Genomic DNA, 17,181 nt, shown 5'->3' on the forward strand with positions numbered 1-17,181 from the left:
AGTTTCTGTATTTTATATTAGGATATGTTTTGTATCAAATAAAATAATCTGACTTTAACTCTTTAATACCTGACATAAATAAGTCAATTACTGCCATGATTTATATAATATCTGACTGTAAAATGAAATTATTTGATTTCTGTCTAAGTAATGACTATAACTTTACTAATATCAAATAAATATCATGTAATATCTGATGAAAATAATATTAAAACCGATGAAGAAAATAAATTTTATAATTGATATTATATATTTAATATGTAATTAAAACACTTTAATTCCTGACTAACAAATTGTTATGCCTGACAAAAATTGATTAATAACTGATATGATATATAAAATAATTGACTTTGACTCTTTAATACCTGACAAAAATATATTAATTACTGCAATTACTTATTTAATATCTGACTATAAGAAGAAAGTATTTGAATATCATGTTATTCCTTATGAATTTCATGTAATTTCTGATCAAAATAATCTAAAAACTGTCTAAAATATTATTATTCCTGACAAAATGAGATTAATAACTGACAAATTAAATAACATTAATTTAATTATGAAAATATTTAATTCCTGTCCAAAATAAAGAAATATCTGTATATAATCATTTTATATCTGACTTTAACATAATAATAGCTGAATAAAATTTTATCATTCTTTAGAAAAACACAACAAAAATGATTTTCTGAGAGATATAATTTATTTCCTGCTCTTAATAATATAATACCTGAGTAAAAATATAATAATCGTGAAAGAAATAATATTATTTCTGATTTTTAATACAATGGAATAACTTAAATCACGTTAATTCCTATTATATGAAACTATTAATCTATTATCTGACTATAATACTTTAAATGCTGACTAGTATAATATTATGCATGACAAAAATACAAGAATAACTAACGTTAAATATATAATATCTGACTGTTACTCATTAATTCCTGACTAAAATATTATTATGACTAACATAAATCAACCAATCCAAAAATGTAACAACTGACTAATAAAACTTAATTCCTGTCTAAGTTAAGCTTATTTCTGAGTTAAAAATATTACTATGCATCAAAATAATTTCTGATCAAAATAATCTAAAAACTGACTAAAATATTATTATTCCTGACAAAAAGAGATTAATAATTGACAAATCAAATAATATAATACCTGAGTAAAAATATAATAATCGTGAAAGAAATAATATTATTTCTGATTTTTAATACAATGGAATAACTTAAATCAAGTTAATTCCTATTATATGAAACTATTAATCTATTATCTGACTATAATACTTTAAATGCTGACTAGTATATTATTATGCATGACAAAAATAGAAGAATAACTAACGTTAAATATATAATATCTCACTGTTACTCTTTAATTGCTGACTAAAATATTATTATTCTTGAGTAAAATATTATTATGCATCAAAATAATTTATGAGTTAAAAATTTCATGTAATTTCTGATCAAAATAATATAAAAAATGAGTTAAAATATTTTAAATACAATGGAATAACTTAAAACTGAGTTAAACCGGGCGAATAATACTTTAAATGCTGACTAATATTATAATGCATAAAAAAATAATCCAAAAATGTAACAACTGACTAATAAAAACTAATTCATGTCTAAGTTAAGCTTATTTATGAGTTAAAAATATTACTATGCATCAACGTTATTTCTGAGTTAAAAATTTCATGTAATTTCTGATCAAAATAATTTAAAAACTGACTAAAATATTATTAATTCTGACAAAAAGAGATTAATAACTGATAAATCAAATAACACTAATATTATTAACCTATTATATGAAAATTTAAATATACTAATATTTGTTCAACAAGTATTTTACTGAAAAAAATAAAGGCAATACATGAGAAACCAAAATAAAATCAAAGTACATTATTGAAATATACTTGATTTCATATACTATTTTGAAAAATATAATATATCAAAATAAAAAAAAAAACAAAAAAACAAAACCCTAGAATCTTAATCATCTTTTAGAGATTTTAAACTTGTTTTTTCATTTGATCTTCTTTTTCTTCTTCTTGTTTCTTCTTTTGTTGATCGTCTTCTTTCTTTTTTTTGTTTTGTTCTTCCTGGAATTTTTCTTCAACCCTCTTTCTCTTACTCAGTTCTTCGATTTTGTTCTTCTCAAAATTTTCATACAGCTTCATCAACCCATTCTTCACTCTGTCTCTTCTCTCAAGTAGATCATTTAATCTCTTTTCAAAGTTATCAAAAACATTTTCTTCTGGGTCGTTTGATGAAGTAGAAGACTGAGAATTATTTTCCATAATTGAGGAAAAAAGAAAAAGAGTATGTTTTAGGAGAGAGAATATACAGGAACACAAACATGCAAAATGTATGACCAATTCTTGGTTTTATAGACAAATATAAGAGATTAAAAAAATAATTTACTTTTAGAATAATTTTCTACGAATAATTCTTATTTTTACATTTTTGTCATCTTTATCCAAAAGAGTTGGTAAATATCTTCATGTTAAATATCTTTATTTTAAATATCTTTATCCAAACCACAAAGTACTGAGAGCAACTCTAAGTAAAGTCAAACACTAGTAAATTTTTGCTTGATATAAGTTGTCTAATATATGAACAAAATGTGCTAATTTCTGTATTAAAAATGTTTTCCCTGAAGAAAATTCTACAATACTTGATTTAGTTTATCTAATATCTAATTAAACAACTCTATTTCCTGACTAATTAATTGTTATGCCTGACAAAAATTTATTTATTAATGCCATTATATATCTAATATCTGACTATATAATGAAATTATTTGATTTATGTTGTCTAAGAAATGACTATAACTTTGCTAATTCCTAATAAATATAATGTAATTCCTGATAAATATTTTCTAAAAACTGATTAAAATAAATCAAATTGTTCTATAATTGTTGAAGAAAATAAATATATAATTGACATTATTTGTTTATAAGTTATCTAATATATGAACAAAATGTACTAATTTCTGCATTAAAAAATGTTTTCCCTGAATAAACTAATACAATACTTGATTTATTTTATCTAATATCTGACTAAACCACTTTAATTCCTGACTAATAAATTGTTATGCCTGACAAAAATAAATTAATAACTTACGAGAGTTATGTAATATATAACTTTGACTCTTTAATACCTGACAAAAATTTATTAATTACTGCCATTATATATATAATAACTGACTATGTAATGAAATTATTTGATTTATGTTGTCTAAAAAATGACTATAACTTTCCTAATTCCTAATGAATATCATGTAATTCCTGATAAATATAATCTAAACACTGATAAAAATATATCAAATTCTTCTATAATTGTTGAAGAAAATAAATATATAATTGACATTATTTGTTTAATATGTGATTAAAACACTTTAATTCCTGAATAGTAAATTGTTATGCCTGACAAAAATAGATTAATAACTAACTTGAGTTATATAATATCTAACGTTGACTCTTTAATTCCTGACAAAATTTTATTAATTTCTTCCATTATTTTTCTAATATCTGACTATAAAATGAAATTATTTGATTGTTGCAGGTTTATCCAAATTCAAGACATAGGCTATGTCTATGGCATTTGCAAAAGAATTTTGTATCACACTTTGGAACTTTAAAAAACAACCCTGAATTCAAGAATATGTTTCACAAGTGCTTAAGTGGGTGTGATTCAGAATCAGAATTCGAAGATGTCTGGAACAAGATGATTCAAAAATATGGATTAGAAAAAAAAGAGTAGTTTGATAGGTTGTTCGGGCTACGAGAAAAATGGTGCACTGCTTTGAGCAAGGATATTTTCTCTGCGGGAATCCTTTCATCTCAAAGAGTAGAAGTAACAAACAGAGCAATTTCATTTAAGGCTAACAGAACCACTAAACTTTTGGAGTTCTTCCATATATTTGAAGCTACTGTGAGAAGATGGAGAAGCACTGAAAAGAGTGACAACTTCAGATGTACTACTGAGAAACCAAAAACAAAAACAAAAATCTTGAAACATGCTGCTGAAGTTTATACTCTGAACTTATACAAGGATTTTAAGTTGGAATTTGAGACCAGCCTAGGAGCATATGCAAAGGAAAAGCCAACTTCAATGCAATACGTCAAATTCTTTGATGTTTCTCTTGATGAAGATTATATGCACACCTATCAAGTCATATATCACTGTCAAAACAATGAATTTATGTGTTCTTGTATGTGCTTCACAGAGACTGGATTGCTGTGCTTTCACATTATCAAGATAATGCAAATGTACAACATACATTCTATACCAGAGAGATACATTCTGAAACGTTGGACCAAGCTTGCTAAATCAAGGATATGGGATGAGAATGAATCAGGTACGTACATACTTTGTTATTTTAAAATTTTTTACTTGCCTATTTAGTATAAAATAAAAATATCTTTATTCCTGAACTAAATATTTTAATTACTAACATAAATAATTTCCTGACATAGAAATGCAACAGCTGACTTAAATAGTATAATACCTGTCCTTGATAATCTTATTCCTGATATATTCAATCTAATTTCTGATTGAAACAATTTTTTTCCTGAAATATACAATCAAATTCCTGAAATATTCAGCTTAATTCCTGATTAAAATATTTTAATATCTGACATACAGAATTTAATTCATAACAAAACAAATCTAATAAATGACAAAAATAATCTAATTCATGAAGATAATTTACAATGAACAACATATTATAATCAGATTCAAATATTATTATTTCTGATAATCATAGTTTAATATCTGATACAAATATTATTATTTATGATATAAAATCAGATTTATTACAAACATAATCTTAATATTAAAAAACTTAAACATTGCTACCATTTTCTGCTTCATTAGGAAGCTTTTCAGTACCATCAGCATTAAAAATTCTAATGTAAATGGTATCACGATCATGGTAAATATCAAGTCTGTCTCCAGGAACTATGTTGTTAGTAGCTACAAAGTTTTCCCATTCACGATCAACCAACATACCACCATACCCTGTATCTTGTGGTATGCTTATGACTCTTACTTCCCAAAATCTATCTTCTCTGCCATTATTTCCAGCATAGACTCTAACATGATGCCTGAATCTTAGAAGAAATAACTTCCATTCTGCAGGAAGTGGCTGAAATGAAAAAAAATAAAAATTAAGTACATGCAAGTAAAATGATTGATAATTAATAGTCGGGCCGCGCGCGGGCCGAACTATTAAAAAACGGGCCGCGCGCGGGCCTGTAAGTAGACCGGACTCACATGAATCCGTTCTACACAATATTTTTCGTTTAAAGTAGTACTATTGCACGTCTACCATACAATAAATATGTTGTCATAGTGCCATTACTCATTTGTCTGCATAATTCAACAATCATGATTCATCAACTTAAAGATTATTCCAATCATTACATTGTTTGGTGTTCCACTCATTATAGACAACACAACAAATTTAGGTAGTTGTAACTTCCACTTGGCCGGTCATAATTGAGTTCTTACTTTCATTCTAAGAAGGGCTGTTGTTACACCGTCTGCCACCTGCTCGGCGTGATGGATGGTGTATGCCGGTGCTTGGAGTGGTGGCTGGTGAAGATAAACAACGCTACATGAGGAGAGACGGAAACAGAAACGGCGGAATGACTTGAGGGAATGATGTACGATGAGGGGACAATAACTTGATGATTTAGATTGATGTTTATTTCTTAATGCCATTTTTTGGGAGGGTAAAGAGTATCTAAGACACAATAGCCATTTTGAGTTAGCAAGTTGTAAGCCTATACAGCTGTACCTGACCATGGCCTATTTCGGGTTCACTCGAAGCTTTAAATCATGAAAGGTGAGGCAAGATACACTTCCATTCTTGACTAGTCCTTGGCGTTAAAATTCTGTTTTACACAGCAAGTTTCGACAATGACTTGGTGAACACAATAACCAATAAAGAATGGCTGATTACAGGATTGTTATGCTCTGGACCAAACAGCGGACAATATTATAGGCACCAAAGAGCACAAACTAAACAAAATAAAGACCAATTCTGCATTTGCTGTATGATCGGAAAAGCAGTAGAGGTGATATACGGCGTGCAGCAGTAGCTGCATGAAAACATCGACTAAAACTTTTGAATGCTTTGTACAATTGTATAACTTGTTACAAGAGGCTTTAGGGCAAATCTTACTTAGTTACTACCCTAGTTTTTAAAATGATCAGTTAAAAATCATCCTATCTATCACATATAACCTTGAATAGGTTTGTATAAAGAATCAATGGTATCTGTTCAAAAAGATCCTTTGCAACACTTAAGTACACAATCTTCCAAAAATTTTGTTAGCTGAGATGTATACAATTGTGGTTCATTCCGGAAATGATCTACATGAGGCGTGGAGATGAAGTTGCACGATCTAACCTCATGCCCAGATTTCCGCTGCTGCTCTATAAATGATTCCACAGAACTTGCAGGAATAACCCTGTCTGAAGAACTGTATATGTATAGCTGCGGACAGCTTGGCTGCTTAGAAGACAGCAATCCCATAACATCAGTCAGTCTCCTGTAAAAATTGAACAGCAAGAGTATAAGAATTACGACTCCATCAAAGCATCAAAAATATAAGCAAGGGCACTTGACACTTCAATGTAAAGTAGAAATGCAGACACATCAATGTAAGGCATCAAACATCAATGGACAAATTGTTACTTTGTAAATTATCATGAGAATGTAGAATGTGTCCATTGAGGAGAAGCGAGCATTCTGTAGAAAACTATATATGGTTTGGGTATTACGTTATCAAACATGTTCTATTCATTAATACCACTAAGTGACAAGTAATCAGATTTGTGTCAACCAGTGGTCGTAGCTCTTAAGGAGTTGTAACTGTCAATAAGTAAAACCCAGAAAAGGATAGTAATTACCTATTCACTGGAGGAAGGTTCAATACAACTTTAAAGAACTTCTCCAAGAATACAAGTAAAGCTGTTTCAGTCACTGCAGGTTTTAGCTCATTAACACTTCTCGCAACAACAGAATCCTCTTCATCCGAATCACATGAGGCTGTTCTCCCCTTTGTTGCTACACTTTGCTTTTTCAGAAAAGCAGCAGAGAAACCTGAAGCCCATACCTGCTTGGAGATAAGTAATGTTGTCATTAGAAAAGTGCAGAAGCTCCTAAAAAACTTGAGCGTTAATACTCTCCTTTGTAGGCCAAAATCCATGTTCAAGGCATGAAGAAACATCCTCATACAAGTAGAGTGACAAAATGGCTCACGGTAATTCTAAAGGCTGATAAATTGCCATTGACATTCAAAGTAGAATATAAATAAGTAATTCCCCTCACCAAGCAACTAAAAATATACATTTTGATTTCCATACATACATGTAAAAAGAGAAATTTTCAGCATAATTACCTGAGGATCTGGGGATGCAACTGGAGCTGAATCCACGATACAGCCTTTAATTCTCCCTATTAAAGAAGGGTCCTGCTTATGAAACTTCTCCAGAGCAACTCCGTATCTATTTAAGGTGACATAAGAACATCTAATTAGCAAAATAACAAGCAAATTGAGAATATAAACGAGGTAAGCAAGAAAATGAGATGGTGACTTACGTTAACCAACCCGTGTTACTGAAGGTGTGGAAAACAAGGTTCTTGCCATGCTCCTCTTCTAGCCAGTCAGCAAGATGGTTTACAAGCAACTCAACATCCTGCTCAGCTTTCCCACCAACCTGGTAGCTGAGAACCTCAGACATTGGAAAAGTGAAGGTGATTACATGAAAGCCTTTTGAAGTATACCATTCTGCATATTTACTCAAATGCTTCTGCTTTGCTCCCAACCATCCCAACAAAACCACCACTGTCCTAGATTTTGCAGAAGAGCAATCTGACTTTCCAGCAACATCAACAGTACTAGGCTCAGGCAAATGCCACCTGTACAAGTCTGAGGATGGCACGCTTGGACTAGGATAAGAATATGTTTTGGGTTTCAAGGCCTTGGCTAACTCAGCAGACTGGTAAAGGTTAACCAAAATGGGAGATGAACCCACTGAATTTCCAGCAAAACTGCAGCTTGAATTTGGTATTGGATGATAGTTTATATTAGGCACTGGCACCCGGATTCTGGTCACAAACGACAACCTTGCAAGCTTGGAAACTGAAATGTTAGACACCCATGACAATCCTGAACTGTGAGCTGAGTCATGGGGTGATGAATCTGATGATGAAGCCAATGTTTCTGAGGCAACAGAAGGATCAGATTGTTTGGTATCCGTTAACTTGTTCGGAAGATCAGTTGAAACAGATGCCACGGCAACAGCAGCAGCTGTGAATAGAGGTCGTTGAAGGCTTCCGGACAAGGTACCCATGATGCACAGCAAGTTCAAAAACTCTCATAAAACAATATCAAGCTCTATTTTGTAGAAACTCACACAGATCACTAAACAGAGCAACCCACGAATAAGAGCCAGAAAAAGTGAGATCACCTAAACACAATGAGTAATTCAGAGTATATCAAATATTCAAATAGCCTTCATACAAGTATTTGCCCAAACGAAAAGAATATTATTTCTGATAAGTGACTTGGAAGTGACTTGGAAAGGAATCCTGCTTCCAAGAATAAAGGAAAAGCAACTAATAAGAGAAAAACAAACAGGAAAATGAAGACATATATATATATATACACACAATATTGATCAATACCTGAACTTTTTGACTGAGTTCAATAAAATCGGGCTGTCAACAATATTGACAGCCCGACCTTTATATAAGCCAACCCCAAGTATATGAAGACGATTTAACACGGTCAAAGGCCTTACTTCCTGGCACATGAACAAAAACAAACACGTTTATCTCCATAATTCCCACACTTAAAATGACACAAAATACATTAAAGATCATAATCAAAATTCAAAACTCAATAAAGTATATTATGTTTGACTAATTGGGTCCAACCATCCAAGTCATATATGATAACTAATAACATTATTAGGTGACATTACATGAGGACCATATTCTATTTCCAAAAGACAACCAATTTATCAAAAGGGTAATCAAACAAGCAAGAGTCATGTTACACAAACACTCATACACATCACAATATGACGCGTACACATGTGAATAATCAACCAACTTGTTACATTCATTCACAAAAAGACTTTTAATGCGACATTAATAAAATAATAACCTCTACCAACAACCTTTATTTCTTGCTCTATTCTTCTTCATTGTTTTCTCCATTTCCCATAATTTATTGGTAGTTGGCAGTTAAGTTATAGAGATAAGATTGTACAATACTCATTAATAACAATAACAACAATATTCATGATATCCAGCAAATTCTTGTAATAGATTGTCCGACAGGTAATCTATGAAAAAATATATAAAAATCAAAAGATAAGAAAATGAGGCGAATAATAAAATTGTTCAACAAATAACCTCAGATACTAGCATATTCTAATAACCTCAAATTCTAGCATATTCTAATCATGATACATTTGATAGTAATGATGGTGAATTAAGAACAAAATTAGGCAGTTTAAACAAACATTCATGATTGAGATGCTTCAAACATTCAACAAACACCCAAAATTGAACAATTAGCAGAACACCAATTAGTACAAAAATCTCTCAACTTTGATACCAAAATTCAAACTTGATGCAACCAATTATATGGGTTTTAATCCAATTTTTTTTAAAAAATCAAACTTTAAACAAATTAATTCACTAAAAAGCAAAATTTCAAGAAATCAAAGACTAAGACAGAGGAAGAAAAGTGACCTGAAGTTGGAAATGAGAAAAGGGTATGAAAGTTTTCTCTCTCCTCAGATTAATTCAAACAAAGAATGAAGGAGGAGAGAGAATGCAATGAGAATGGGAATGCTTAAGGTGGATTGTTGGGTGGTGCCGGAAAATGCGGCTGTTCGCGTGGGAGTAACGCTCTTCTGCCTCTCTTTAATTTGCGCAATAACTTTGGAAATTGGATTCAATTTTGGGCCTTTTTCAGAATTGACTACGATTTTGTGGAATAGAATCCTTGATTATTTTTTCACGTTTTTAAACGAATCCTCCTAAACAATTGGGGACACTTGATGGGAAATTGGGAATATTCTTTTGTGATGAAATTTGGTCTATGCTTTATTCCATCAAGGAAATACGGAGTATAATTATTTTACGGCTATTATGTTAAAAAAATAAAAAATATTTTACTTTGAAGCTACTTCTTATAAACAAGACATAAAAATAAACAAGTCTTTGCTCTTTTGTTCAATTAGTGGTAAAAATTAAGGAAGTTATTCTACCTTAATCAATAATCATAGATAGTCAGGAAAAAGTAAAATAATAGTAATATAAATTTAAAGAGCGTAAATAAGGAGCTAAGGGTTTGTTCTGACTGAAATGAGCTGAACTGAACTGAACTCAGCTGAACTTATTAGAGATGAACTGAACTGAATATTTTATGAGAGAAGTAATTAGGAGCTGAGCTGAACTGAACTAAATTTATTAGAGCTGAGTTAATCTGAACTAAACTAAAAATAATCTGATGAGAACAGACCCTAAATACAAAAATAATAAAGTAAAATTAATGAATTGATTTGTTTCAAAAAAAAAATAAAAAAATGAATTGTTACCCAACATATTATGAATTAATTAACAAATGAGTAAATATGAATAGTGTAATATTACAAACATTACAACTTAAAGTTAACCGAGGAAGTATTATTTTTCATTACGCTATCGTAATTAGCTATTTCAAGTTGATGGTTTAGACCAAGATCACTTCTCTCCTACGAGTAGAAGACAAGCTTTAAAATTGTGGGCAAAACATAGCCACATATTCTTTGCATGAAAAAAAGCATGGTACTGGTGAGAATAGCATCCCCATGACTCGAATTTTGGTCATTGAGTAATTGGAGTATATTCCAAGGAATATTTTTCATCACCTTTCCCAAGTCAATTTCAAGAAATAAATACATAAACCCTGCTTTCCAGAAGAAGGCTGTAACTGCCCTTTTTTTTAAAAAAAAAAAAAAAATTTCTTTTTGCACCCAAAAAATATAGCAAGTATATGATCTGTAGCACATAGACTATCAATGCAATACATTTACATGGGTGCTCAGCAACTAATTCAAAAATTAAAATAAAATAAGAAAATTGAGAGCTATTCTAACAATAATGACTAATGAGTCTAGTATGTTGTGCAATTAGCATGCTGCAGCAATAACTACTGTAAACCTTCAGTCTTGAATCAATGCAGGTTTGATGCCAACTTGCTAATTGAAGGACAATTATCCAAGAACCAAATCATACTAGTACCAGATGTCGTATTGTATCCATAGTAACATCTTTCAAACTTTCGATAAAATTAGATTGGGACCAAATATGGCAAGCATGAGATGAACAAATCGAGATGAGTAATTCTAATGCAGGTCAGGTTTCTTTCACCTGAAGTACCTGTTCCATTGACTTTGTATCATCTTCAGCTTCTTTAGCACACTCATCAAATCTCTAGTCATCAAAATTTATTCAGCTACAAAACTCAATCCCAAAAAGGTGATGATTGTTGATAGCATCAAGAAGAAAGGTATCCTTTTCATCTGATTCTAGATGAATGTGTGTTGAATCAATGAGAACCCTGCATGACAACTGATTTTCATCACCAAATATAAGGGAGCAGTTATCATACAAGCCCTCTTTCGGTGGTAGGTTTAATAAATAGGATTTAGGTGCAGAAAGACGATTTCTAGAGCCAACAAACTCATCCTTCTTTTCAGCTGATAATATGAGGCGATGCTGACGACCCAATAGCTCAGAAACATAGCTTATGTCTCCTTTGCTAAGAGCATAACGTACACGTGTGGATGAGACTTGCCCTCTTTCCTTCTTGTCTGATATGGCTGAATTAACCATGTCTTGATTTTTGTCCATGACAGAATTTATTATATAAGCCTGTATTCCATACTCGTCACATAACCTCACTAGTTGAGATGCATCACCAGCAGCTTTATACCCAAACCTATAATTTTCACCTGCAATGACAAAACTTTATAAGATCATTAAATTATACCAGATACACAAATCAATACATAGAGTGAGAAAGATTTTTCAAGAAAACCTGCTACAACTCCACTGACACCAAGCTCCTTAGACAACTTCTCCACAAATTGCTGAGGAGTAAGATGCCTTACACTTGCAAAGTCAATCAGAAACTCCTTAGGAGGTACATTACCACAGAATGAAGCCCAGGAAGAAAGAATACGATGGCGATCACATTTTGCAACAATGGGAGACCTGTTTATAAAACATACTGTATGTAATGTTCAGAAACAAGAAAATCAGCCTATTATCTTTAAAAACCTAGATTCCTCAAGCACCTACTTAAGAAATGAAAATTAAGCTTAGCAAATAAATGTTGCATGGAGAACAAATTAACCAAGGGTGAATACAAGTAATCATTATATTTCTTAGGATAACACCAATACATTGATAGGCCTGATGAGGACATTGTTCAACAGTTGTATACGTGCAAGAAAAGCAAGTTTAGTTTTGCAAGCCTGCAGTCAATGTACTTGAAAAAAATAGTCTCTTATTTGACCCCCCCCCCCCCCCCCCAACCCTCTTTGGTAAAGAACAAGAATTATAAAATATGGAAGCAAAGATTCACTGGAGCAGACAAATCACATGTTTAAGAACGGAATCAATTTACTACCTTTGTTCTTCATTTAACGCAGCAATTGGGTTCCAACACAATTTACAGATTTTACACAGTACACTTTGACCATTACAATTCTAAATAGTGGTTTACTCAAGGAAAAATATAGTCATGTGGGGTTTTACTTATATAAGACATAAATGATTTGAACTCTGTGTTGGGATGCATGAAACTCCAGCTGCTATGATATACTTGTATAAAGAACAGAGGAGAAAGTTTGCTAATTGTAAAGAGCAGGGGATAAAAACTAAGCAGACAAATACACAAGATGCAAATACCTAGGTGCCCAACCAAGCACTTCTGCCATCCCTGCAAATGACAAAAGAAATGGAGCTCCAGCTTTAGATGCTTGAATTACAAGTTCCCGATGACCAATGTGTAAGGCGTCAAACTTCCCCAATGCTACTATGCCTCCTGTTTAAAAAAAAAAAATAAAATAAAAAAAAATAAAAAAAAAAAAAAACATTGACTCATAGAAAAGAAGACGAAGAAAAGAATATTATCACAGCTAATGACAAATCTCTTTAAAAAGCAGCCCATCTAGAGTATAAGAATGACATGCAACTAGAGGATTGCTGAATCACCAAAAAAAATATACTCACCTTGAATTCAGCATTACAGATTAAGTATGGCTTATGGTTTATCGACAAGAATACAACCTAGTCCTCTATTTCTTTCAGGAAATCTACCATAACATACTACTAGTTCCTAGCTGACCAAAAACTATAAATGTGTGTGTGATAACATAGGATTCAGTCTAAAAAACCTGGATTTCAATTCATTCAGTTACACTAACTAAGGCTAATGTTCGTTACACTTCTTCATCAGAAATTCCTCATAGAATAACATGTGTTACATATCAAATGTAATAAATTATGCATACATGGATTCAGTAATCAAAATTTAATTAATTTAACTATCCTCATCCTAGTCTCAAGTATCCAAGTTACCAAACTATGTAACTGGGAGTACTACCTAAGGACAAGGATTTAAATCCAATTATCATCATCATAAAAAGTCTTCCTCCATCACATTTTATAAACTTATCAGTTAAACTTACAACTGCAAATTCATAATAATCTGACACCAAGACATCATAAAAGTACACATATACAGATAAATATGCACAGAGTTACCAACTTCAGTTTTCTTGACTATTTGCAAGAACATCTTTATTTAGGAAAGAGGGAATAAGAAAAAATTAGATTACATATAAATATAGACAGAGTGAAGTGCCAATGAAGGAAAGTCAAAAGAAGATGGAAGGGTTCCAAAAATTCATTAAATAAACAAAAACGGGACACTACACAACCTTCTTAATCAGAAAAGTATCTTAAAAAAATAAAGGTTTTAAGAAGGCAAAGGGAACCTGCTATTGATGACAGCCCTTCAGATGAAAGCTCGCAATCATCATCCTTCTGGCTTCACCCGATAAAAAAGAAAATAGATATTAACATGACGACACAAATAGATAAACATATAATATGTCTAAAGCATAAGCCGGAATTAAGAAGCTTTTACAATAACTAATATGAGATGTATATTTTAATAGCAAAGACTCTTTTGCCTCATACCTGTCCATCTTTTAGTACTCATGGAGTCTTTACTTCAAACAAAGATCATCAAAATGAGCGTAAGAGTAGCATTTTTTGTTCAAGCTTTAACAGCTTGTACCACAGCAAAAGATTATCCAAGATACAAGAAGGTTTGGAACAAACTAGCACAAGGATTAACTACACCTGTGCCACAGGCCACACAGGCACAGGCACTCCCTGTGCCAATTAAGAAGTATTTGATAAGAAAGTTTTGCCATTTTCAGCCACTACCTTTCAACTCCCAATTTCCACCAATTATTCCAATTTCAGCTAGGTCATCAATTTCAACTAAATGCATCAACCCTAGTGGAGCTAACTTTTCAACTTCGACAAACCTTTCAGACTAGCATTTCAGCCATCCTGTAATTTTCAACTAGCTCAGCCAAACAAATCTAAAGCTTTTCTGTAACTACTCTTTCACTTTCAGCTAACTTTAGGCGTTTAGCATTAGCAAGCTTACATTCTCATCGACTATTTGAGCTAATTTCGCCGAATAAAGCCAAAGCCAATAAAGGTACCAACATGTCTTCAGTTCATATAGTCATATGCCTCTTGCAACATTATATCCTTCTGTGGACTATAATGCAACTATATCACACTCCATAACAAAGTAAGAAGACCCCAATCCCCCCCAACACCATTGCCTACGAATATACTGCGATTCACAAACATATTTCTCTCTTTAGATCCCTTAGCATAGTCAATGAGCTACCATTAAACTTGACATTGTGAACCTAGTGAAACTTAAGCATCAAATAAACCCAAAAGCAAAATTTTCAATCAATATATGATCAAACAGTATTGTTTCCAAAGTAATTTAACAATTCTACATTACCATTAATTCATTCTTCATAGCACTAATATACAAACAAGCTATAATATATAGCAATATAATCAACAAAACCCACTTATCCTAATTCGCTCATAGATAATTATTCGTGATCACATCATCAGAAAACATCAAGAAATTAAGTAAGAATTAAATTTAAAAAAAAAAATTGAAAAAAAAAGGTATAGTAATTGGAACAAAAACAAGGGAATAAAAGAAAACCTGAAAGAGGAATCGTTGAACGTGGGAATTTCATTGGAGAACTTAGATTGAAGACAATTGATAAAAGAGAATGAATTGGCAGAAGAAGAAGAAGAAGAAGAAGGGTAATTTGTAGTTAGTAATCTTGTTGTGATTGAAGTTTTGGTCCATTGAAAAGATGGGATTTTGTGAAATCGAGGTTGAGAATGTAGTTGGGGTTTAATCAAAGAAGAAAATCTGAATTTGGGAGAAGAAAAGGAGGGAATCCCAAACCCAAAACCATCCCAGTCTTTGAGATGCTGGGTTATTCTGCATCCACAACTCATTCTCAGCTCTCTTGCTCACACCTTGCAGTAGAAATTGTGACGATTGACGAGGGTTCAAGGTGTAGGTGAGTTTGTGTATCTCCCACCCTCCAAATTCTGTAGTCCTGTTTAAACAATTTATCTGCGTCGTGTTCATACCGTACCCGGTCGTAGGGGTGTTAAAAACCCGGTCCGGTTAGGAAAACTGGAGTTTGAGCTATCGAGGAAATTTATCAAATTAGAAGAATCGCACTCCGTAAAATCGTAAATAATAATTTTATCCGGTCAACATAATATTTTTGTAAATAAATCAACAATTGTGTTTTTATATTTGATAAAAAGTTATCAAGAAGATAAACTTGTATTTTCTTTCAACTATTGAATATTGTGTATTTGTGTGAGGAAACTCATGGAAAAAAAGTATACTCCGTATTGTGAAAGAGATATATTTTAGTGTATCACAAAGATAAATTTGGCTTTTCTCATATTGCAATCATTTTTTTTATATTTATTTTTTTATAACATTGTAAAAAAATTTAAATTAAAATATTGAAAAATTCTAAGTTTGGTACAGCTCGGGTTTGGGCTAGTTTTATCACTCTGTCCAAATTTGATCTGGCCACAAATCTTAAATTTTCAATTTTCAGTCTTTGATATGATCCGATCTTAGACCGATGAATAACCTTGTCATACAAACGTGAATTATGTGATGCACAGCTTGTCGGTTTATCATTTTAATGTTAGTTGATTTGGAAATTGGAATCATGGTTAAATTAGTAATACTACTAATGTTTTACATTATATAGGGAGAACAGAAATATAAGTTTAGAGATCAATAAAAATCTTCAATCAAAGACAAAATTTTCAGGTTTGACATCACAATGGATAGCCCATTCTAGACATTTCTGGTGAATGTATGCAAAATCTTTAGCCGTGCCTATTTCAACTTGACTCCTCTCTTTCCAGCCAAGAAGGGTTTCATTTTATTTTTATTTTTACAGAAAAAAAACTGAGCATAATATTACTCCAGGCTAGTTAAATCTCACAGCACAACATTACTAGCACAATGTGGCACTTCTTCTAACCATACTCTCATCTCACCAAACTCTATGCTACCTCTAGCTAATAAATGAGCGGCACAATTGCCATCTCTACCAACCTGTGAAAAGGAAATACTAGAGCAAGAGCTAGCCAAGAGCAGAATATCACTAACAATAACACCAAAAGCTGAAGTTTCGCATTTCCCATGCTGTAAATACTGGTACAACTTGCTGCAGTCAGTTTCCAACACTAAATCACGAAGTCCTGCATCCAAAGCAATGGTCAGGCAATGTCTTGCTGCTAGAGCTTCAGCAATATCCATACTAGAGCAAGAGCTAGCCAAGAGCAGAATATCACTAACAATAACACCAAAAGCTGAAGTTTCACATTTCCCATGCTGTAAATACTGGTACAACTTGCTGCAGTCAGTTTCCAGCACTAAATCACGAAGTCCTGCATCCAAAGCAATGGTCAAGCAATGTCTTGCTGCTAGAG

At 32.0% G+C, this 17,181-nt stretch overlaps 2 protein-coding genes across 3 annotated transcripts; both read right to left on the bottom strand.

The window, feature by feature from the left end:
* Window positions 1-6,094: 6,094 nt before the first annotated feature.
* On the bottom strand, window positions 6,095-10,107 carry LOC145559324 (uncharacterized). 2 transcript variants are annotated; one of them, XM_081620746.1, is made up of 6 exons: window positions 9,784-10,107; window positions 8,707-8,825; window positions 7,618-8,489; window positions 7,418-7,523; window positions 6,927-7,132; window positions 6,095-6,565 (listed from the first exon to the last, which is right to left on the bottom strand). In XM_081620746.1, the coding sequence occupies exons 3-6, from the start codon at window positions 8,370-8,372 to the stop codon at window positions 6,295-6,297; spliced, it is 1,338 nt and encodes a 445-aa protein (XP_081476872.1). In that variant the 5' UTR covers window positions 8,373-8,489; window positions 8,707-8,825; window positions 9,784-10,107; the 3' UTR covers window positions 6,095-6,294. The 2 variants fall into 2 exon arrangements, with proteins under 2 accessions (XP_081476872.1, XP_081476873.1); XM_081620747.1 differs by having other exon boundaries at window positions 7,618-8,610.
* Window positions 10,108-11,036: 929 nt separating this feature from the next.
* On the bottom strand, window positions 11,037-15,780 carry LOC145559326 (FAD synthetase 1, chloroplastic-like). The gene is made up of 5 exons (XM_081620748.1): window positions 15,362-15,780; window positions 14,085-14,137; window positions 12,994-13,129; window positions 12,119-12,294; window positions 11,037-12,032 (listed from the first exon to the last, which is right to left on the bottom strand). Exons 1-5 carry the CDS (start codon window positions 15,664-15,666, stop codon window positions 11,530-11,532), a joined length of 1,173 nt encoding a protein of 390 aa, XP_081476874.1. The 5' UTR covers window positions 15,667-15,780; the 3' UTR covers window positions 11,037-11,529.
* Window positions 15,781-17,181: the final 1,401 nt, after the last annotated feature.

Source organism: Chenopodium album, chromosome 9, assembly GCF_948465745.1.
Source record: "Chenopodium album chromosome 9, dcCheAlbu1.1, whole genome shotgun sequence".
Lineage (NCBI taxonomy): Eukaryota > Viridiplantae > Streptophyta > Magnoliopsida > Caryophyllales > Amaranthaceae > Chenopodium > Chenopodium album.

What these genes read in the sequence shown, in the direction of transcription:
- LOC145559324 (XM_081620746.1), bottom strand. Translation starts at nt 8,372, where the DNA reads ATGGGTACCTTGTCCGGAAGCCTTCAACGACCTCTATTCACAGCTGCT. An exon ending in AGTAACACGGGTTGGTTAAC is followed by an intron (nt 7,524 to 7,617) that starts GTAAGTCACCAT and finishes CACCTTAAATAG; the next exon opens with ATACGGAGTTGCTCTGGAGA. An exon ending in AACCTTCCTCCAGTGAATAG is followed by an intron (nt 6,566 to 6,926) that starts GTAATTACTATC and finishes CAATTTTTACAG; the next exon opens with GAGACTGACTGATGTTATGG.
- LOC145559326 (XM_081620748.1), bottom strand. Translation starts at nt 15,666, where the DNA reads ATGAGTTGTGGATGCAGAATAACCCAGCATCTCAAAGACTGGGATGGT. An exon ending in AGGGCTGTCATCAATAGCAG is followed by an intron (nt 13,130 to 14,084) that starts GTTCCCTTTGCC and finishes TTTTTTAAACAG; the next exon opens with GAGGCATAGTAGCATTGGGG. An exon ending in TGTCAGTGGAGTTGTAGCAG is followed by an intron (nt 12,033 to 12,118) that starts GTTTTCTTGAAA and finishes TTGTCATTGCAG; the next exon opens with GTGAAAATTATAGGTTTGGG.